General features: G+C 44.2%; 1 protein-coding gene across 1 annotated transcript in view; it reads right to left on the reverse strand.

Moving 5' to 3' along the window:
* Positions 1-23,259, reverse strand: part of smg6 (SMG6 nonsense mediated mRNA decay factor) — a 290,967-nt gene that overhangs the window by 184,898 nt on the left and 82,810 nt on the right. Inside the window, exon 10 of the mRNA XM_078422694.1 lies at positions 14,206-14,351. Coding sequence (XP_078278820.1) covers positions 14,206-14,351 — 146 coding nt within the window. The remainder of the gene's footprint in view (positions 1-14,205; positions 14,352-23,259) is intronic.

The following is a 23,259-nucleotide window of genomic DNA, read 5'->3' on the forward strand; positions in this document are numbered from 1 at the left end:
AGTGAAAATTAAGTGATAAATGTAGGAATCCCTGAGTGTATGAGGCAATAAACGGCTGCTACAAACTGAATAAACACCCTGGCCAACTTCCAAGCTGTTTATTGGTGTGCAGGAGCCATTTTTTTTGTTGAGTACACTCTGGGATTTTTAGGTTTATTACCACTGTACTACTCAGTAAAACTTAATACTGAACTTTATATACAAGAAATAGAAATAAAACTTCAGATCATTTATCCAGAGATCAAGTGAAGCGCAGACCCCGGGACCGGCACCCGAGGGCAGCAGAGATACCAGGATTGGTGCCCGAGGGCAGCAGAGATACCAGGACCGGCGCCCGAGGGCAGCTGAAACCCAGAGACTGATGCCCAAGGGCAGAAGAGTGCCCAGGACACGCGCCCAAGGGTAGCAAAGACCTTGGGATTGGTGCCCGAGGGGGTAGCAGAGACCCCAAGACTGGTGCCCAAGGAGGTGCAGACCCCGGGACGGGTGCTCGAGAGGTAGCAGAGACTCAGGGACTGGGACCCAAGAGCAGCAGAGATCCCAGGACTGGTGCATGAGAGGGCGCAGACCCCGGGGACTGGGGCTTGAGGGCAGCAGGGATACTGGGACCCGTACCGAAAGGCAGCTGAGACCCCTGGACTGGTGCCCAAGGAGGTAGCAGAGACCCCAGGACTGGTGCCCAAGGAGGAGCAGACTCCAGCAATGGTGCCCGAGAGGTAGCAGAGATCCCAGGACCAACGCACGAAGTGACGCAGACCCCGGGACTGTTGGCCGAGGGTAGCAGAGACACCGGGACTAGCACTCGAGGGCCAGGACCAGACCCCTGGGCAGGTGTCGAGGGCAAAGAGCCCTGGGCCAGTGCCCGAGGGTAGCCAAGAGCCGGGCCAGTCAAAGACACCAGAAGAAGAATGATAGGGAATCAAGCTGAGCAATTTACACACCATCTAGTGGCCACTCAGCACAGTGCAGGCCCAGTCCTGGGAGTGGGAAGCCCAAGTGTGTGAGACTGGAGGGTGTGTGCAATAAAGGAAGAGATACTACTTTGTAAAGTAAACAGGACCTTTAGACAAAGTAGAAACTTCTTCTGCCTTTACCTTGGACTTCCTCTCAGCTACAACTATTCTCACAGCAGTGCAATCTAAATCTCTCAGACTTGTGATACAGAAGTTACACAACATTATGCAGCGAGTGGGTGCATTGGAAAGAAAGCCTGTTTAAAAAAAAAACTTTCTACATTATGATTAAAAAGAAAAGTGTTTTTCTACTGAAAATGATGCCGATCTGGGATCTGTAGTCTTTATCATTCCCAGATGTGAAAAGAGAAATTGAGGATAGGCAATTGGGAAATGTGGAATGCCCTGTTTATTGTGTCAGAACTGAGCTGGATATATTCACTCACTTGTGAGTTTCCAGTTCAGACAGCAGGTGTGGCGATAAATTTGTTTTAATCCATCATCTTTTTTTAATTGTGTTTTAATGTGTCTCTTCCAAGTGTCTGGGTCATTTCAGGGCTGCCTCTCCCCAGACTTGTCTGTCTACCGTTTGGAAAATTCCCTTTGGAGATTAGAGTGTTGAATGAAATGACCCACGAGTACCTTTTTCAAAATCAAGCCCTTGTGAAAAGCTAGCTCCTCAGAGGACAAACCTAGGGGGGAGAGGACAAACTGAAATTGGCCTGCTGTTGGACTAAACCTCTCCCACTTCACACCACAAAGGCAGTGGCCGGCAGCAGTTTTCACCATCCTTCCCTCACTTACCCAGGTAACTCTGGCAACAGAGTGGGGCATCCCCAACTCCTCTGTGGAATTATGGTTGCTGACTGCATGGTAAACCCTAAAGGCCAAAGCCATTGATTGCCCACCAGCCGTCAGTGAACTGCTGCGTGATACTTCCAACTTAAGAACTGGAGGCGAAAGAACTGGACCAAACCGAGGAAAGTTATCGACTTTTATAACGTACTTTGTCACATCCATCAAATACCCTGAAATGCTTCACTAGCACTGGCCTTTGAGCCACAGTAACTATTTAGCAAGAATGGGAATGTAACAAATTAAGTAAAATTGAAACCCAGCTGTGACTTAAGGGTGAGCAAAATGTTGGCTGAATCAATACGCAATACAGGCATTCAGCACGGTTGCCCGCTGTTACCCCGATTATTTTTACATGCTACTGAAAAACTGGTTGCCAGTATAACAAAAGCAGGTTGTATTTACACAGTATATTTAACAGAGAAAATTTTATTATGTGGCTTCAGAAACCGAAGCGAGACTGACATCACATTGAGAGGAGATATCAAAAGGCGTTGCAAAACGTTTGAGCAAAAAAGATTTTTTAGGGAGAAAAGGGTTGGCTGGAAGAGAAAAGAATACAGGGGATTTAGGGAAGGAATTCCAGTTTAGAACCTGGTCAGATGAAAGCACAAGGTGTTATTGTATTTGGAAATAAACCAATAGTCAGGAACTGGGAGTGCAGGAGATGGGTTTCATGGCCGAAGGTTATAGATTTAGGCAAGAGTCAAGAGAATTTTATTGTCATACTGGACCAAGTGGTCCCGTTGAGCCCAAATCTCTCCTGTATTGGAGCAGCACCCTCTCCTCCCTCCTCCCCCCTTCCCCTCCACATCTCCCTTCCCCCCTCCCACCCACCTCCCCCCCTCTCCCCTTCCCCTTCAACCCCCTTGATCCTCCCTCCTCCCCCCTCCTCCCCCCTCCCTTCCTCCACTCCCCTCCCTCCCTCCTTCCCCCCTCCCTAGGAGATAAATTTAAATTTTAAAATGTGAATAACTTTAAAAATATAACACAGATTTCAATTAAACTTCTTCCATTAGCACCAACGGGACGACGGTGAGTAAGGTGGGCCGCGCAGTCGTGTACCGTTTTGGCTGTAGTTCAGGAACGAACAAACTAGCAAACAAACAAAAGTTTTAGTATCTAGATGCCCCCAATAGATCAAGACAAGAATTTTAATTTGAAATGCTGGGGAACCTCATTGAAACTTACCAAATCTTGAAAGGCCTGGATAGAATGAATGTGAAAGGGTGTTTCGATTAGTGGGAGAGTCTAGAACCAGAGGCCATAGCCTCAGAATAAAAGGATGTGCCTTTAGAAAGGAGATGAGAAGGAATTTCTTTAGTCAGGGATGAATTTCTGTGGAATTGCCACAGAAGGCTGTGGAGGCCACGTCAATTGATATTTTTGAGTGGTGATTGCTAGATTTTTGATTAGAGTGGGTGTCAGGGGTTATGGGGCGAAGGCTGGAGAATGGGGTTGAGGGAAAAATAGATCTGCCATGATTGAATGGCGGAGTAGACGATGGGCCAAATGGCCTCATTCTGCTCCTAGAACTTATGAACCTGGAGCCAATGCAGATTACTAAAGATGAGAGCACGGACAAGAAATAATGTGGGCTCAGTAGTCAACTGCAGAGTTTTAGATAAGATGGAATTTTGGGGGAATGGGAAACTGTCCCAGAGTATTAAGATTTGAGATGAAAAATATATTTGTGAATGGTTCAATAGCAGGCCATCCAAGGAGGGTAACCTCACAGACTTTTACTTAATATATAAGGTATTGGGTCAAAAAATTGAACTCCAGGCTGATATTTTGAGAAAAGGTGACTGACAGGATCTTTAGCATGATGAAAGGTTTAAATAGATTGAATGCTAAGAGAATGTTTCCATTTGTGAGTGGGAGCCTAACTGGAGCCTATCATAGTAGGCTTGCTAGGAAATACAACTGGTCAGAATGAGGAACATGCAACCACAGGAACTGGTTACACTGAATAATATGGATGCTGGACAAGCACATGAGAGGGAAGGGAATAGAGTGCCACACAGATAGATTTAGATGCAAAAGAGGGGCTTGAATAGACATGAATACTGGGATGGCCACTATAGAAATATATGCAATATAATCTAGAGTTACCCGTTGATAGAGCACTTGACTGCATCTCATCTATATTCCTGCACCTCTGCTCTCACCCCTTCTACCTTGTCAGAGCTCCCCTTCCACCCACCAGTCTCTGCATTCGAAGGATCAACCTTTGCATTTTCCACCAAGATTCAACAAGATTCTAACTGCAGACAGATTTGCCTTTCCCTTCCCTCCCCTTTCAGCATTTCACGATGGCTATTGTGGATTCCCTGATCCACTCCTCTGCCGGGCGATGAACTACTCACCATTTTATGGGATTTTCCCAGCAATCGCAAGAGATTCAACATTTGTCCTTTCACCGCTACCCTTCCCACCACCCAGGGACCCATCTGTCCTTCCAAGGAAAGCAACGAGACACTTGGACTTCTTCTGATCTACTATATTACTGCATTCTGTAGCTTCCTCTACAATGGAGAAACCAAACGGTGTCCACATTGCAAAATATTTTGGTTGCAGTCCGCAGGATCGACCCTGAGCTTCCTGTTGTCTGCCAATTTATTTCTCCATTTCACTCAACATATCTGTATTTGGCCTTTTACAGTGTAATGCAAGCTTGAGGAATGGCACGTCTACTTCTGTCTGGCATGTTGAATCCATTTAGATTTCATACTGAATGCTTCAACTTCTGGTAACTCTTTTTCATATATCAGAATGGGTCAGTTCAGCTGCAAGTCACCTGCCTGTGATACTGACTCAGATTTTCTCTCTCCATTCGTTCGGCCTGACCCGCTGGGCTGAAATAAAGCGATGGCCCTATATTTCACCTGTTTTTTACACTGTTTGTATTTTTGCTCGATAACTACCCTCATCTCACAGCTTTTGTTTATTCTCTCTCTCTTGTCCCAGCGATGCAGCTGGTAGAGTTGCTGCCTCTCCAGAGATTTTGACCTCGGGTACAGTTTGTGTGGAGTTTTAAGGTCTCCCTGTGACTGTGTGAGTTTTATCTGGGTGCAGATTTGTAGGTTAATTGGTCTCTGTAAATTGCCCTGAGGGCATAAGGAGTGGATGCGAATGTGGGATAGCACAGAATTAGTGTCAACAGGTCAGCATTGACTAGGTAGATCGAAGATATTGCTGTATCTTTCAATCAATCAATCTCTCTCTTATTAACCTACCTTCTTGATGATCTCTATAATGCACCCTCAAGGCTACCCTGGCCTCACTCCATCAGAGATATTCCTTTTGTCCTATCCGTCCCTCCCTCATCATCTCTGCAAACTCTCATCTCTGCGACTCTCTACCCCAATTTTGATGAAGGGTCTTCAACTTGAAACATTAACTCTGTTTCCTATTTAATAGATGGTTCCTTAGCTGCTGAATGTTCTCAGCACTTTTCATTTATATTTCAATACTCGAGGCATTGGCTAACTATTGAGATTAAAATGAAGCATAAAAAGGCTTATTTCAAATAACAGGTCATCGTATAGAAAATCATGCAGAACTAACTCAAGAGAGAGCTAGATAGAGCTTTTAAGGATAGCGGAGTCAGGGGGTACTGATTGAGAATGATCAGCCATGATCAATAGACAATAGAAAATAGGTGCAGGAGAAGGCCATTCGGCCCTTCGAGCCAGCACCGCCATTCAATGTGATCATGGCTGATCATTCTCAATCAGTACCCCGTTCCTGCCTTCTCCCCATACCCCCTGACTCCGCTATCCTTAAGATCACATTGAATGGCGGTGCTGGCTCGAAGGGCCGAATGGCCTCCTCCTGTACCTATTGTCTATAATGACAGGGATCTAGTTAAACAGAAATAATAAGGACTAAGTTTGACAGATTAATTCAACAACTTCAGGTAACTTGCTTTCTCTGCAACAGAACTGCCCATTTCTCCTGTAAATCATCCATTTATGTCTGAAGAAGGGTCTCGACCCGAAACGTCGCCCAATCCTTCTCTCCTGAGATGCTGCCTGAACCGTTGAGTTACTCCAGCATTTTGTGTCTACCTTTGATTTGAACCGACATCTGCAGTTATTTTCCTACACTTATGATATTGGTTCATTTTCTCCCATTAGCACTACCTCACTTACCTCTTGAGCATGCCCTACAGCCCTGATTAATAAAGGGAATATTGACATTTTTGTAAATATACTACGAACAAGCAGAGAAAGGAAACATTGAGTGTTCAACAACAGGTGGGACCTGCACACATGAGATGGGTTGCACCTCAGTAGGATAAGGACCAAATTCCCTGCAAGGGGGTTTAGTGATGTTATTAAGCAGGATCTAAAATAGCTTGACAGGGAGATGGGAACTTCAAGGGGAATTCAAGAAGAAATCAAAGCAGTAAGTAGAAGTTAGAAAAGTAGCAGGCAAAATAATAGATGGCACAAGCAAAAGGTAAGGTGAAAAAAATTGAAGATGGACAAATTCATGTGATATCCATGGCATAGAAAGCCATGAATCTAATGTTGGTAGATAGGATTACTGCAAATAGATACAATAGGCTGCATGAACATGATGTGCCAAAGGGTCGGTTTCTGTGCAGAAGTCTCCACTCTATATCTAAATGCTCAAATGTAATTAAATGGGTATGATCTAATGGATCCTACAGAAACTGGATGCTGCATGACCAAAGCTGGGAACTTAATATTCAAGACATTTGACATTTATGAAGAATGCACAAAAGGAAAAAAAAAAATGTTATAACAATATTGATAAGGGAATGATGATGATTTCATTGCAATGATGAGAAGTGACCAATGATGAGTATTGGAGGTAGGGTACTGACATGGATAGAAAATTGGTTGACAGACAGAAAGCAAAGAGTGGGGATAAATAGGTCCCTTTCAGAATGGCAGGCATTGACTAGTGGGGTACCGCAAGGCTCGGTGCTGGGGCCGCAGCTATTTACAATATACATTAGTGACTTGGATGAAGGGATTAAAAGTACCATTAGCAAATTTGCAGATGATACAAAGCTGGATGGTAGTGTGAACTGTGAGGAAGATGCTATGAGGTTGCAGGGTGACTTGGACAGGTTGTGTGAGTGGGCGGATGCATGGCAGATGCAGTTTAATGTGGATAAGTATGAGGTTATCCACTTTGGTGGTAAGAATAGGAAGGCAGAGTATTATCTGAATGGTGTCGTTAGGAAAAGGGGACGTACAATGAGATCTAGATGTCCTAGTGCATCAGTCACTGAAAGTAAGCATGCAGGCACAGCAGGCAGTGAAGAAAGCCAATGGAATGTTGGCCTTCATAACAAGAGGAGTTGAGTATAGGAGCAAAGAGGTCCTTCTGCAGTTGTATAGGGCCCTAGTGACACCGCACCTGGAGTACTGTGTGCAGTTTTGGTCTCCAAATTTGAGGAAGGATATTCTTGCTATTGAGGGCGTGCAGCGTAGGTTTACTAGGTTAATTCCGGAATGGCGGGACTGTCATATGTTGAAAGACTGGAGCGACTAGGCTTGTATACACTGGAATTTAGAAGGATGAGAGGGGATCTTATCGAAACGTATAGGATTATTAAGGGGTTGGACACGTTAGAGGCAGGAAACATGTTCCCAATGTTGGGGGAGTCCAGAAGAAGGGGCCACAGTTTAAGAATAAGGGGTAGGCCATTTAGAACGGAGATAAGGAAAAACTTTTTCAGTCAGAGAGTTGTGAATCTGTGGAATTCGCTGCCTCAGAAGACAGTGGAGGCCAATTCTCTGAATACATTCAAGAGAGAGCTAGATAGAGCTCTTAAGGATAGCGGAGTCAGGGGATATGGGGAGAAGGCAGGAACGGGGTACTGATTGAGAATGATCAGCCATGATCGCATTGAATGGCGGTGCTGGCTCGAAGGGCCGAATGGCCTACTCCTGCACCTATTGTCTATTGACCTTGGCTTAGCAGATCAGGATGGAGGCCTAGGATCTATTTGGTTTGCGTTAAAAAACAGTAAAGAGCAGAAACAAAATTGTGAAAGTTATTTATTGGCCACTAAGTAGTATTTGCAATATTGGACATTATATAAATCGGAACATTAGAGCGGCATGTAATGAGGTATACTTGGAGGACTCTAAACTAAATATAGACTGGACAAGTCAGATTAGTGGTAATAAGGCGGAGATCAAATTTTTGGAATGTATACAAGACAACATGCTGAGGAGCCAAGGGACAGGACATTTTAGACCTATTTTCGCGCAATGAGAAAAGGTTGATTGTTAATCTTGTTATAAAGGGACCTTTAGGGAAGAGTAACCATAATATGACAGAATTTTACATACGATTCCAAAAGTAATGCAGTTCAATGAAACTGGGGTCTTAAATTTTAACAAGGAAATGAAGATGTGAGTGCCAACTGTGATTCCTTTGGAGAACACATTGAAAGGTCTACTGTGGACAGGCAATGGCTAGTATCTAAAGAAATAGTGTACAAACTGCCAAAAAATTCCTTACAGGCACAAAAACCCAAATGGAAAAATGATTTAGCCATGGCTGACAGAAAAAATTAAAGATAGCATTTTATCAGAGAAAGGGTTATAATGTTGCCAGAATCAGCAGCAGGCTTGCGAATTGACAGCATTTTAGAACACAGCAAAGGGGGAACAAGAGTTTATATAAATACAACGTGGAAGATCAAAGATGTGTCTCTCAAAGAGAAAGATGAGAGAATTTATAAAGAGGAATATGGACGTGGCAGAAGAATTAAACAGTTACTTGTATCTGTTTACATGGAAGATGACAATGAAAAAAGCCAGAATTATAGAACTAGCAGTTTAGTGAGAATGATAAACTGAAAGTGGTGAACACTGCCAAGTCCATGATGGGCGCAGACCTCCCCATCATTGCAGGGGTGTGCAGGAGTAGCTGCTTCAAAAAGGCAGCCAGCAGAATCAAGGACCCACATCACCCTGGCCATGCTTTCATTTCACTCCTGCCATTGGGAAGAAGGTATAGCAGTCTGAAAACTGTAACATCCAGGTTCAGGAACAAATCCTTCCCTACAACCACCAGGCTACTGAACACTATGTACTTCAAGTGTACTTTGAACTGCCTTAAGTGTACTAGGGCCTTTGTTTTTGCATTATATATATATTTATTTATTTTTAAATTTATTGAACTTTTTGTTTTTTTAATTATGGTATCTACAGAGTATTACATACCTGTTGTACTCCTGCAAGAACGAATCTCAATGTTCCATTTCGGGACAAATGACAATAAAACACTCTTGACTCTTGAACATGAGTTTTAGCCAAAAACTAGTTCTCGGGCAATTGGTGAACTTAAAAGCCATTAAATCCCAAGAACCCAGTGATTCATCTCCCAGATTTCTGAAGGGAATATAGAGATAATGGATGCCCTGGTTAACATCTTTATCGTGACTTCACTGAGTAAGGAGGGAGGGGGTAGGGGGGAGACATAGTGGGGAGAGAGGAGAGAGGAGGGAACTCGTGGGAAAGGTTTGTAGGACTGAACAGAAACAGCATGGATTTATTTAAAAAGTCTCCTTTTACTGCAATTCTTAAGGATGTGACGTCGAATGCAGAAAGGGGAACCAGTCGATGTGATGTATTTAGGTATTTTGACGTTTTCAAGAAAGTCTCAGAGGAGTTTGGTCAATAAAGTTGGAGTACACGGATAACACAGCGTGAGAATTGGTTATTGAACAGAAAGCAAAGGGTGTTTATAAACAGATCATTCTCGGGTTGGCAGGCTGTGACGAACGGAATACTTCAGAGATTGTTGCTTACGCCCCGCTATTCACAATCTACACCAGGAGTTAGCTGAGGAGACCAGATGTGATATTTCCAAGTTTGTTGATGATACTAAACTGGGAGAGATTTAATTTCCACTAAATCCAGAGGATGAGACGTAAATGAGGCTTCAAGGGCATTTAGGCAAACTGAGCGAGTGAGCGAGAACATGACCACTGTGGAAAAATGCAAATCATTCACTTTGGTGCACAAAAAGGAAAAGCTGAATATTTATTAAATGCTGACAGATTTGGCTATGCCCATGTTCAAAATAAATCTGCAATGAGTAGGGAATTAGGAAGACAAATACTATAAGACTTTATTCCCAGAAGAATTTGAATACAGGAGTAAGGAAACCTTGCCGCAATTACTCAGGAAATTTGTGAGATTATGCCTGGTCTACAGTGAACATTTTTTGTCTTCTTACCTAAAACGATGGACTTTTGTTAGAGTGAATTGAGGGATATGAAGGATAATGTAGCAAAATGCTGCTGAGGATGATCAGCCAGGACCTTGGTGAATGAAGGATATCTACTCTTGCTTCTAATTCTAAGGCTCATGCTGAGGCATGGAATATTAATGGAGTATCCAGTGGTGCACTTTGTGTCTGTTTTCTCAGACAAGACAATGGTACTAACGTCACAGGAAAGGAATTAATTAGGATAATAATGGAAAAGATACCTACAATGCTGTCAGCCTTAGAGTCACCCAGTCCAGTTGGAAGACATTGGTTGCTGATGGGATTAAAGGAAATAGCAGGGTCCTGGGCCTGCTTGCACACAGTAGAGGTGCCAGAAGACCTCTGAGCGACATTACAATTTTGTGCAAACAAGACAGTGATAAACTCATTTACAACGGTCCAGGGAACTAAGTCAGAGGCAGGGTGTCCGGCAACAATCCACACATCACTTGATTTCCAAAGATTCCTTCTGTCTATGGGACGCAAGGTACAAGCATGGTGGAGTACTGTGCACTTGTCTGGATGAGTGCAGCTCCAAAGACACCGAGAAAGCTCAAAGCCATCCAGAACAAAGCATCCCACTTGAATGTCATCATTCATGAATGGCACCACCATGACCATTCAAATTTGTCACCAGTGGTGTAAGCGTGCAGCTTACAGAATGCAATATTGCTGTATTGTCACCATCAGCTGGACAGCCAGTGGGCATTCAGTGGCGATTGCTTTATACTGTCCTATACTCCACCATGCTTGTACCTTGCGTCCCATAGACAGAAGGAATCTTTGGAAATCAAGTGATGTGTGGATTGACTTCTACCCAATGAAAGTGGCCATGAGCAGACTCACCTTGCAACAGATAAAAACTGGTTACAGTGGCCAAGGTCACCTGATGCACATGCAGTTAACTGCAAGAAATAATAGCTGAGGCAGGTACAATAACAACATTTAAAAGTTAAATGTACATGGCGAGGAAAGGTTAGCGAGGTAGGAGCCAAATGCAAGCAAATGTGACCAGCTTAGAGGGGGCATCTTGATCAGCATGGACGAATGGAGCCAAAAGGCCTGTTTCCGTGCTGTATGACTCTATGATTATCTATAAAGAGTTCTGCAAAGCATGACATTGGAAACCCTGATCAAAATGTGGACTAGATTATATTACTCTACCCTCTTCAAAAATTTGATGGTGACATGGTGGAGATATATTCCATTTCCCAAGTGCTTTAGACAGAATAATTAACATTTTATTGAACTTGTACTCCAAGTCAGCCATATGAAAGACAATGGTAGTTCATCACGTAACTGGGTGGTCGATGGTCAGCACAGACCCGATGGGCTGAATAGCCTATTTTTGTGTATTATCTGTCTATAACCGTTTCCATCACTGGAACCAGCACTCACACCATCCACAAACCCATGACATCAACCATTAAGAGGACAAGGGCAGTAAGCTGAGGGTAACATCATCACTTGGTTCCCCTCCAAGATAACCCTATCCTGGACTTGAAATAGATTGTCGCTGCATCTAAATCTTGTAAATCCACACTCAAAAGGAATGAAAGATCACCAGCACATCAGCTGGAGTGTGGTCCCGACCTCCCATCTAAGTCATTGGAGACTTTTGAACTAACTTAATGGTACTTTATCGGACCTTATCTTGCACTAAATGCGGTACCTTTAATCCTTTATCTGTGCACTGTGGACGTCTTGATTGTAATCATGTATAGTTTTTTTTCTTTGACTGGATTGCACGCAAACAAAAGCTTTCCACTGAACCTCGGTACACGTGGCAATAATAATAAACAAAACGAACTAAACACGCGAACTACAATAGTTCAAGGTGATGATTACATAGAGAGAACATGGAACAGTACAGTACAGGAACAGGCCTTTGGGCTCACAATGTCTGTGCCGAACATGATGCCAAGATGTACGTCGGGTACGTCGAACAATCCCTGTTCCAGACGTACACTGGCCCCATCCCCGAACTCTACCTCCGCTACATCGACGACTGCATTAGTGCTACCTCTTGCACCCATGCAGAACTCACTGACTTCATACACTTCACCTCCAATTTCCATCCTGCCCTTAAATATACCTGGACTATCTCTGACATCTCCCTCCCGTTTCTGGACCTCACCATCTCCATCACAGGAGACAGACTAGTGACGGACATTTTCTACAAGCCCACCGACTCGCACAGCTATCTGGACTACACTTCTTCCCACCCGGTCCCCTGCAAAAAGTCTATCCCCTACTCCCAATTCCTCCATCTACGCCGCATCTGCGCCCGGGATGAGGTGTTTCAGACTAGGGCTTCCGAGATGTCCTCGTTTTTCAGAAAACGGGGCTTCCCCTCCTCCATTATAGATGAGGCTCTCACTAGGGTCTCTTCTACATCCCGCAGCTCCGCTCTTGCTCCCCCTCCCCCCACTCGCAACAAGGACAGGATCCCCCTCGTTCTCACCTTCCACCCCACCAGCCAGCGGATCCAACATATCATCCACCAACATTTCCGTCACCTACAACAGAACCCCACCACTGGCCATATCTTCCCATCGCCTCCCCTCTCTGCGTTCCGCAGAGACCGTTCCCTCCGCAACTCCCTGGTCCACTCGTCCCTTCCTACCCAAACCACCCTAACCCCGGGCACTTTCCCTTGCAACCGCACGAGATGCAACACCTGTCCCTTCACCTCCCCCTCAACTCCATCAAAGGACCCAAACAGTCTTTCCAGGTGAGACAGAGGTTCACCTGCACCTCCTCCAACCTCATCTATTGCATCCGCTGCTCTAGATGTCAACTTATTTATATCGGCGAAACCAAGCGCAGGCTCGGCGATCGCTTCGCTGAACACCTGCGCTCGGTCCGCATTAACGCAACTGATCTCCCGGTGGCCCAGCACTTTAACTCCCCCTCCCATTCCCAGTCTGACCTCTCTGTCATGGGCCTCCTCCAGTGCCATAGTGAGGCCCGCCGGAAATTGGAGGAGCAGCACCTCATATTTCGCCTGGGCAGTTTGCGGCCCGGTGGTATGAACGTCGACTTCTCCAACTTCAGATAGCTCCTCTGTCCCTCCCTTCCCCTCCTCCTTCCCAGATCTCCCTCTATCTTCCTGTCTCCACCTATATCCTTCCCTTGTCCCACCCCCGACATCAGTCTGAAGAAGGGTCTCGACCCGAAACGTCACCCACTCCTTCTCTCCCGAGATGCTGCCTGACCTGCTGAGTTACTCCAGCATTTTGTGAATAAATCAATTTGTACCAGCATCTGCAGTTATTTTCTTATACTGATGATGCCAAGATCTGTCTGCCTTCAAGAACAGCTTCTTCCTATCAATCATCAGGATATTGAACCACCCTACCTAACCACAACCCTACCTCAGCACTGAACTTATGTACTTTGGCTTGCACCATTATGGTCTGGTTTACCTAGTATAAATAATAACATAGTATATTTATTTAATGTGCCCGTAAAGCATATGGCCATATGGTAAATCGAATTTCACTGTACCTTAATTGGTACATGTGACAATAGACTGACTTTGAAACCTTAAAGCTGCAGCAAGTAAGAATTTCATTGCAGACATGGTGCATATATTAATTAAACACCTTTGACTCTTGAATGGTCAATGATGCTGACCATTGATACGATTAATATATTCATAAAAAGTCGGGTCTACTTTTGATGGAGGAAATTTTTTTAGACTAAATAGTTTGGGTCAAAATTAGTTGTCATTTGGAAAGGCGTTAATGTGGCAGCCAGTACAGTACTTCAATATGAAATAGCTTTTGCAACCTTGATAAATGAAGAGAGGCGACAAAGACAAATACAGTTAATGTTCTCTAATGGAATATAAAATGCATGTGATAAAACAAAACAAAATTTTTTTTAAATAGGAAGAAAAAATTAAATGGGCAATGATAGCATGAATTCAAACCTGACTAAGGATCCGGGTTTCTCATTCTATTTGTGTACCTGCTGATGAAGGATGTGGCAGGGCAGACTTCGACAGGAAGTCCGACCGGCACAATGCTCAATATTATTCCCTCCGTTGATCATTTCACTCATGTTTGGCAGTTACAGTGTCTTTCAGAAACTGATGTTACAAATCGGAAGGACGACTCACCTTTGAGTTGAGAGTGGTGCACTGCAAACATGTTTATAGCCATCAGCTGCAGCATGCGAGTGTTACCAATAGGGGATGGACTATGCTGAAGCAGCACTCGGAATTCCTTCAGAACATTTGCGGACACTGATGGAAAGGTCTCCATTCTGCAACAAGAGGGGAAAAAAACTTCCATAATGTAATACTTTTCACAATCTCAAGAGATTCCTAAGCTAGTTAAGTACTTTTAATGACACACAGTCCCAATAATTTGTGCAGAGCAATTCACCAATGAGGCAATTATATAATCATAGAAATGTACAGCAGAGAGGAACCTCAGCCTACACAGTCTAAGCTCATAATTACAATTCCCTTGGGCCAGCATCATCTCAGCAAATCTCCCCTGTACCCTCTCTAATGCTGTCATATCATTCCTGTGGCATGGTGATCACTATTGTACACAGAGCTCCTGTTATGAGCAAACTGCCCCGTGTGACCTCTTGACTCTTGCACTCTATTACTTAACAGATGAAGGCAAACATTCTTGGTCACCCAGTCAACATGCCCATTCATCTTGAGAGTTGATTTCTGAAGATGCACTCCAACATCTTTTTGTTTCTCCACACTTCTCAGCATCCTGCCAGTTATCTTGTCTTCTCCTGCCTTCTTTGCCATCATCAAATATATTAGTTCACACTTTGCAGAACGGAATTCCAGTTCTACTATGTTAATGGTTTTATGCAGACTGTTAGGGGACGCAGAAAAGGCTACCAGATTCCACCAGCAACCCAGTGTCAGAATCAGGAAACAGGCCATTCGGCCCAACTTGCCCACACCAACCATCAGCATTACTCCATATTAATCCCATTGGCCAGCACTTGGTCGAGAGTCCTCTATGCCTGTGATTTAAGTGCTCATCTAAATACTTCTAACAGTAGCTCAGCTTCTACCACTCTAACAATGTTTTCAAGATATTCACCACCCTCTGGGTAAAGGTCCCCCTCATATATAACGGGGAATTATAGACCAGTTAGCCGTGCTGGCCGTCTTCGGAGGCTGCGGGAGCGGCTGCGACTCGCCTTAGGCTCGGCCCGCTGCGGACCGTCCGGTGCGGCCTGCAACCACAACAACCTGACCGCGGGAGAGGACAGCAGGAGAAGGGAAAAGACATTGTGGCCTTCCATCACAGTGAGGAGAGGACTGGAGGAGACTCACTGTGATGGATGTTTTCTTGATGGATGTTTCCTTTGTGTGTTTTGGGGGTTGTGTAATTTTAATGCCTATTTTGATGCTTTTGTTGTTGGACTGTGGGTGACTGAATTTCATCCAATTTGGATGACAATAAAGCTATCTTGAATCTCTTGAATCTTAAATCTCTTACCCTAGTCGTATACCTAAATTGTCCTTGAGAATATGGAGGGGGCCTGCCTCCTTGACCTTCTAATGACAGTACTAACACAGGACGACTTGGCAGAGATTTCCAGGGTTTAGACTCAAGGAGAGGCGATATATTTTCCAAATCAGGCTTGTGCGTGACCTGGAAGGGAACCAAACAGGCTTAAAAAGGGAGGGAGAGAGAAAACGGGGAATTATAGACCAGTTAGCCTAACATCGGTAGTGGGGAAAATGCTAGAGTCAGTTATTAAAGATGTGATAGTATCACATTTGGAAAGTGGTGAAATCATCGGACAAAGTCAGCATGGATTTACCAAAGGCAAATCATGTCTGACGAATCTTATAGAATTTTTCGAGGATGTAACTAGTAGAGTGGATAAGGGAGAACCAGTCGATGTGTTATATCTGGACTTTCAGAAGGCCTTCGACAAGGTCCCACATAGGAGATTGGTGTACAAACTTAAAGCACACGGTATTGAGGGTTCAGTTTTGAGGTGGATAGAAAATTGGTTGGCGGACAGGAAGCAAAGAGTAGGGATAAACGGGTCCTTTTCGGAATGGCAGGCAGTGACTAGTGGGGTACCGCAAGGCTCAGTGCTGGGACCCCAGTTATTTACAGTGTAACTTAATGATTTGGACGAGGGAATTGAATGCAACATCTCTAAGTTTGCGGATGACACGAAGCTGGGTGGCAGTGTTAGCTGCGAGGAGGATGCTAGGAGGCTGCAGAGTGTCTTGGATAGATTAGGCGAGTGGGCAAATGCATGGCAGATGCAATATAATGTGGATAAATGTGAGGTTATCCACTTTGGCGGCAAGAACAGGAAAGCAGAGTATTACCTGAATGGTGACCGATTGGGAGAAGGGGAGATGCAACGTGACCTGGGTGTCATGGTGCACCAGTCATTGAAAGCAAGCATGCAGGTGCAGCAGGCAGTGAAGAAAGCGAATGGTATGTTGGCATTCATAGCAAGAGGATTTGAGTTTAGGAGCAGGGAGGTTCTGCTGCAGTTGTACAGGGCCTTGGTGAGACCGCACCTGGAGTATTGTGTGCAGTTTTGGTCTCCTAACCTGAGGAAAGACGTTCTTGCCTTAGAGGGAGTACAGAGAAGGTTCACCAGATTAATCCCTGGGATGGCGGGACTTGCATATGAGGAAAGACTGGATAGACTGGGCTTGTACTCGCTGGAATTTAGAAGACTGAGGGGGGATCTTATAGAAACATATAAAATTCTTAAGGGGTTGGAGAGGCTAGATGCGGGAAGATTGTTCCCGATGTTGGGGGAGTCCAGAACCAGGGGTCACAGCTTAAGGATAAGGGGGAAGTCTTTTAGGACCGAGATGAGAAAACATTTCTTCACACAGAGAGTGGTGAGTCTGTGGAATTCTCTGCCACAGAAGGTAGTTGAGGCCAGTTCATTGGCTATATTTAAGAGGGAGTTAGATGTGGCCCTTTTTGCTAAAGGGGTCAGGGGGTATGGAGAGAAGGCAGGTACAGGCTACTGAGTTGGATGATCAGCCATGATCATATTGAATGGCGGTGCGTACAGGCTCGAAGGGCCGAATGGCCTACTCCTGCGCCTATTTTCTATGTTTCTATGTTTCTAAGTGTTCTCTTGCACCTGCTGCCCTTGTCCTTTCTGGCAGCAGAGGTCATGGGCTTGGGAGGTGCTGTGGGAATACCCTTGGTGAGCATTTTGTTAAAAAAAAGACACAAGTGTGAAAGTAACAGCGGGTCAGGCAGCATTTCTGCAGAACATGGATTGATGACATTTTGGGTTGGGATCTTTCTTCCGAATGAGCATTTTGTAAATCTTTGCTCCTCTCAATAAAAAATTTTTTAAACCCAAAACACACACATACAAAATGGGTACCTGAAATATTACGGAACAATGTCAGGATGAATAAGGACAAGGCCATGAAAAGGGCTGAGCAGTTTATGAAGGTCATGAGGTGGCTCAAAACATCCTTGGCATTACATCTCCACACACGCTACAAAAGGTCGGTAAATGCAGCCCATCACGTTCATGATGCTTGAAGCTATAGTTGCACATGTCCTCATGTTGCATTTGAAGTGTCGGGCAATTTTGAGCAAGTACTTTACGAATGATAGGAATTAACTTTTAATGATTTGGATGGCAATGTTGTTAACATTGCAGATTGCACTAGAATTGGTGGCAAAATGGACAGTGAGAAAGGATATCTAAGTTTACAAAAGTGTCATGAACAGCTGGAAGGTGGCCCAAGAAATGACAAATACAATTCAACTCCAACAAATGTCAGGTGTTGCACTTTCATATGTCAAACAGGGCCGAACTTACAAGGTAAATGATAGAGCCCTGGTGAGTGTTGCAGAACAGAGTGATCTGGGAGTACAGGTGCATGTTTACCAGAAAGTGGCAAATCAGATGGTCACTGTGGTGAAGAAGGCATTTGGCACACTTGCCTTCTCATTCAGAAGGGTATTGAGTACAAAGGATGGGACATCACGATGCAGCTATAGAAGTCATTGGTGAGACCATATTTGCGGGAGTAATGTGTGAAGTGCTGGTCAACCAGCTATAGGAATGGTCTCATAAAGTTGGGCAGGGTGCAGAAGAGATTCACCAGGGCTTGCAGTCTCGAGATGTAGGGAGAGGTTAGGTAGGCTGGGGCTTTTTTCTTTGGAGTGTAGGAGGCTGAGGGGTGACCTTACTGAGATCGACAATAGACAATAGGTGCAGGAGGAGGCCATTCGGCCCTTCGAGCCAGCACCGCCATTCAATGTGATCATGGCTGATCATTCTCAATCAGTACCCCGTTCCTGCCTTCTCCCCATAGCCCCTGACTCCGCTATCCTTAAGGGCTCTATCTAGCTCTCTCTTGAATGCATTCAGAGAATTGGCCTCCACTGCCTTATGAGGCAGAGAATTCCACAGATTCACAACTCTCTGACTGAAAACGTTTTTCCTCATCTCAGTTCTAAATGGCCTACCCCTTATTCTTAAACTGTAGCCCCTTGTTCTGGACTCCCCCAACAGTGGGAACATGTTTCCTGCCTCTAACGTGTCCAACCCCTTAATAATCTTATACGTTCCGATAAGATCTCCTCTCATCCTTCTAAATTCCATTGTATATAAGCCTAGTTGCTCCAGTCTTTCAACATATGACAGTCCCACCATTCCGGGAATTAACGTAGTAAACCTACGCTGCACACCCTCAATAGCAAGAATGTACAAAATCATGAAGGGGGAGTCTTTTTCTCAGAGTAGAGGATTCTAAAACTGGTGGGCATAGGCTTAAGGTGAGAGGAGAAAGATTTAAGAGGGACGTCATATGGGGCAACTTTTCTGTTCGAAGTTAAACCGTATCTGGAATGAGATGCCAGAAGATGGAGATCTCCAAATGGAGATAGTTATGACTTTTAAAAGACATTTGCACAGATATATGGATAGGGTTTAGAGAGCCAAATGAAGACAAGTAGGACAAGCCAAGTATGCCCTTTTGGTCGGCATGCATTAGGTGGTGTGAAAGGCCCGTTTCTATGTTGTGCATGTCTGTGACCATCTGCCTATCAACCCGCTGCCTTCACCTGTATCCACCCAGGCTTTATCCTGCCCCTCCCAGTTTTTTTTTCACCCCTCCTGCACCACATTCAGTCTAAAGAAGTCCCGGCCCAAAACGTCACCTATCCATGTTCCCCGCAGATGCTGCCTGACCCAGAGTTACTTCAGTACATTGTATAATTTTGTTTGTAAATCAGCATCTGCCGTTCCTTGCTTCTACTGCTTACTTATAATCAGTCTTCACTGTCGAATTATATGTTTGTCTGACAAACGCGAAACTGTAATATAACCCACAACTCGGCAATATTGAGTATCATCAGTATGAGGATCTTAATCACACCTCACCTGTGCCAGGAGATACACTTAACCTGAAGCGAACAAGCCCCTGGGTGCTCTAGCTCAGTATAAACTCTTGCTGCTTAGTTATTGCCAAGTTGTCAAGTGCTGCCGAGTATAGATAAACATACACCGGATCCGATCTCGACTCTGATCCAAACATGAAAATTCCAATGCACAGTTAGTACTGTCTTGCATTGGAGAGAAACACCAATTCATTGGGTTCATTGGCAGGCCTGTACTGATTCACAGACCTGAGCAGCCTGTCAAAACTGCGTAAACACACACACATTACTCATTTTAATTGCAAACTGAAGAGTTTTACTTTCATCTCTCCCACAAGCATTGATTGCAGACCTGCGTAGCATATTGCACTTTCTTTAGAGTCATAGAGTGATACAGTGTGGAAACAGGCTCTTCGACCCATCCCACCAACAATGTCGCAGCTACCCGAGTCCCACTTGCCTGCGCTTGGTCCATATCCCTCCAAACTTGTCCTATCCATGTACCTGTAACTGTTTCTTAAACGATGGGACAGTCCCAGCCTCAACTACCTCCTCTGGCAGCTTGTTCCATGCACCCACCACCCTTTGCGTGAAAAAGTTACCCCTCGGATTCCTATTAAATCTTTTCCCCTTCACCTTGAACCTATGTCCTCTGGTCCTCGATTCCCCTACTCTGGGCAAAAGACTGTGCATCTACCCAATCTATTCCTCTCATGATTTTGTATTCCTCTATAAGATCTCCCCTCATCCTCCAGCGCTCCATGGAATAGAGACCCAGCCTACTCAACCTCTCCCTGGAGCTCACACCCTCTAGTCCTGTCAACATCCTCATAAATCTTTTCTGAACCCTTTCAAGCTTGACAATATCTTTCCTATAACATGGTGCCCAGAACTGAACATAATATTTTAAAAGAGGTCTGACCAACGTCTTATACAACTGCAACATGTCCTCCCAACTTCTATACTCAATACTCTGACTGATAAAGGCCAAAGTGCCAAAAGGCTTATTGACCACCTTATCTACTTGCGACTCGACCTTCAAGGAACCATGCACTTGTTTTCCTAGATCCCTCTGCTCTACAACACTACACAGAGGCCTACCATTTACTGTGTAGGTCCTGCCCTTGTTTGACGTCCCACAATGCAACACCTCACACTTCTCTGTATTAAATTCCTTCAACCATTCCTGCACCCACCTGGCCAATCGATCCAGATCCTGCTGCAATTGTTCACAACCATCTTCACTATCTGCAAAACCACTAACTTTTGTATCATCAGCAAACTTGCTAATCTTGCCCTGTTTATTCTCATCCAAATCATTGATGTAGATGACAAACAGTAACGGGCCCAGCACCAAACTCGAAGGCACACCACTAGTCACTGGCATCTAGTCCGAGAAGCAACCTTCCACCATTACCTTCTGCTCTCTTCCATGAAGCCAATTTGCTATCCATTAAGCTATCTCTCCTTGGATCCCATGCGATCTAACCTTCCAGAGGAGCCTACCTTGCGGAACCTTGTCGAACGCCTTACTGAAGTCCATGTATACAACATCTACAGCTCTGCCCTCATCAACCTTTTTGGTCACGTCTTCAAAAAAATCAATCAGATTTGTGAGACATGACCTCCCACGTACAAAACCATGCTGACTATCCCTAATCAGCCCTTGCCCATCCAAATGCTTGTATATCCTATCCCTTTCTCTGAACCAACTGATGGCATGGGTCCCACAATTTTATGTGGATGTTCCCCATCAAATTCCACACTATCCTGCCTTCTAAATTCTTCTTTTGGAGATGTCACATACTAGAAAATGCTATTAAATGCCTGCTATTAAGGCCCTGAAAAACTAAGTGTGCTCTCTTATTGCATTACTGCAACCTATAGGTTGCTCTGCACACACATTATACCTATGAAGTTTACTGAAGGGCAAGTTAATCTTACAATGCTTCCCAGCTATAAAGAGTGAGCCAACTTGCAGGGCAGGAATTCCAATTATTCATTTTGGGTAAGGGCAGCAGAGAAAAACATTGGTCAATTTGTTTTTAAATGTGGACATCTTTCATGTTCAATTTTGCTAGCAAAATCCAGAAATTCTTCAATTTATTAATGCTCAAATTCTAATTTGTCTTGTTGAGTTTTGATCACGACTCCTGGGATTCCAGTCCTGCTTCATCGCCAACAGACGGTGTCCCAAACGGCAAAAGGAACCTCCTTGTCACATTTCTCCCTTTCATTGCCATGACACACTAGTGTTAATTGGAAAAATAACTTGTCTTTATGGGAGTCTATTCTTTATATCTTGCACTATGATTTGAGCAATTCTCAACCCTTGGGCACAATCTAGAAATCATTAGCCAAAACCTAATTTCCTTTAGGATTCTGGAGCATATCCCATCTGGTCCAGGTGCCCTTGTATATGTTTAATGCACCAAGTTTCTTCATAACACAGGCATAACTGACCTCGACATGTGTTACACATTTCTGAACCAGTGTGACTGCATCTGGAATTCGTCCAAAGTCTTCACTTGAGAAGACTGATGTGCTGCCATTTCCTGATTTCCCCCATGACATTTCCACACAACTTAGCCCATAAAGCACTGACCCGGAATTCACCATTCTACCTACTTCATACAGTTCACAACGTAAAAAAAGTAATCCGTTGCCGCCAATAATCCCGTTTTCTAATTTTCTTTCCCTCAATTATTATAAGATGGAAGACGACCATTTGTGCTCTGACACATTCAGACATTTTCAGGGCTGTCTTATCCGAAGGACTGGACAGCCATGAAAACACACAGATTTATATGTTAAGCCTCCAGACTGTGGAAGAGAAGAACTGCCCCTGGGTTCACAAAGAAGAAGGGATATTATGTCACACTCAGTTTTTCAGGTCACAGTCATTACCCTGCAGCCACGTACCTGGATATGGACAGTGCTAGTCCCTTATGCAGATCCCAAAATAAGGCTAGTCTCTTACCCTTCTACATCCAGGTTCCTGCATGTATCCAGTCATCACATCTTTGCCAGGTTATGCCAGTAAACTGGAAAGGGTGTGGAGAAGATTAAAGAGTAGGTTGCCAAGACTTGAGGACTGAGTTACAAGGAGCAGTTGGGCAGGCGAGGGCATTATTCCTTGGAGTGGTGGAGGCTGAAGGGTGATGTTACAGAGGTGCAAAAATTATGAGGGAAAGCGATAGGGTGAATGCAGTGTCTTTTTCCCAGAGTAGGACAATGAAGAACTAGAGAGCATAGGTCTAAGATGAGAGAGAAAAGATTTAATAGGAACCTGAGGGGAAACTTGTTCACACAGAATATGGATGGAGTGGGTATATGGAACGAGGTAACGGAGGAAGTAGTTGAAATGTTCAAACAACAACAAGTATATGGATGGAAAAGGTTGAGAGGGATATTGGCCAAACATAGGTACATGGGACCAGATTGGATGGGGCATTTTGGTTGGTATGGACGAGTTGGGTCATAGGGCCTGTTTCTGTGACAAATATAAACAGACATGACTGGTGGATTAACTATATATTCAAACAAACCACTGCACATACTCGGCTTTCTCTTCAATTTGTTCATTTACTCCAGTTCATTTACTCCAGATAACTTATAGAAATAGAATTAACTGCAATAGAATTAACTGCACTCACTAAAAATATTCAGCTAAAAACTATAGTACTATGAACATCAACCTACAAAACTACAACAATACTCACTTTGACAACACTGCAAATCGTTTGAGTATATTTGCATTTTAAATCGGAGCATTCATTGGCCAGAGGTGATTC

The sequence above is a fragment of the Rhinoraja longicauda genome, chromosome 26, assembly GCF_053455715.1.
Source record: "Rhinoraja longicauda isolate Sanriku21f chromosome 26, sRhiLon1.1, whole genome shotgun sequence".
NCBI lineage: Eukaryota > Metazoa > Chordata > Chondrichthyes > Rajiformes > Arhynchobatidae > Rhinoraja > Rhinoraja longicauda.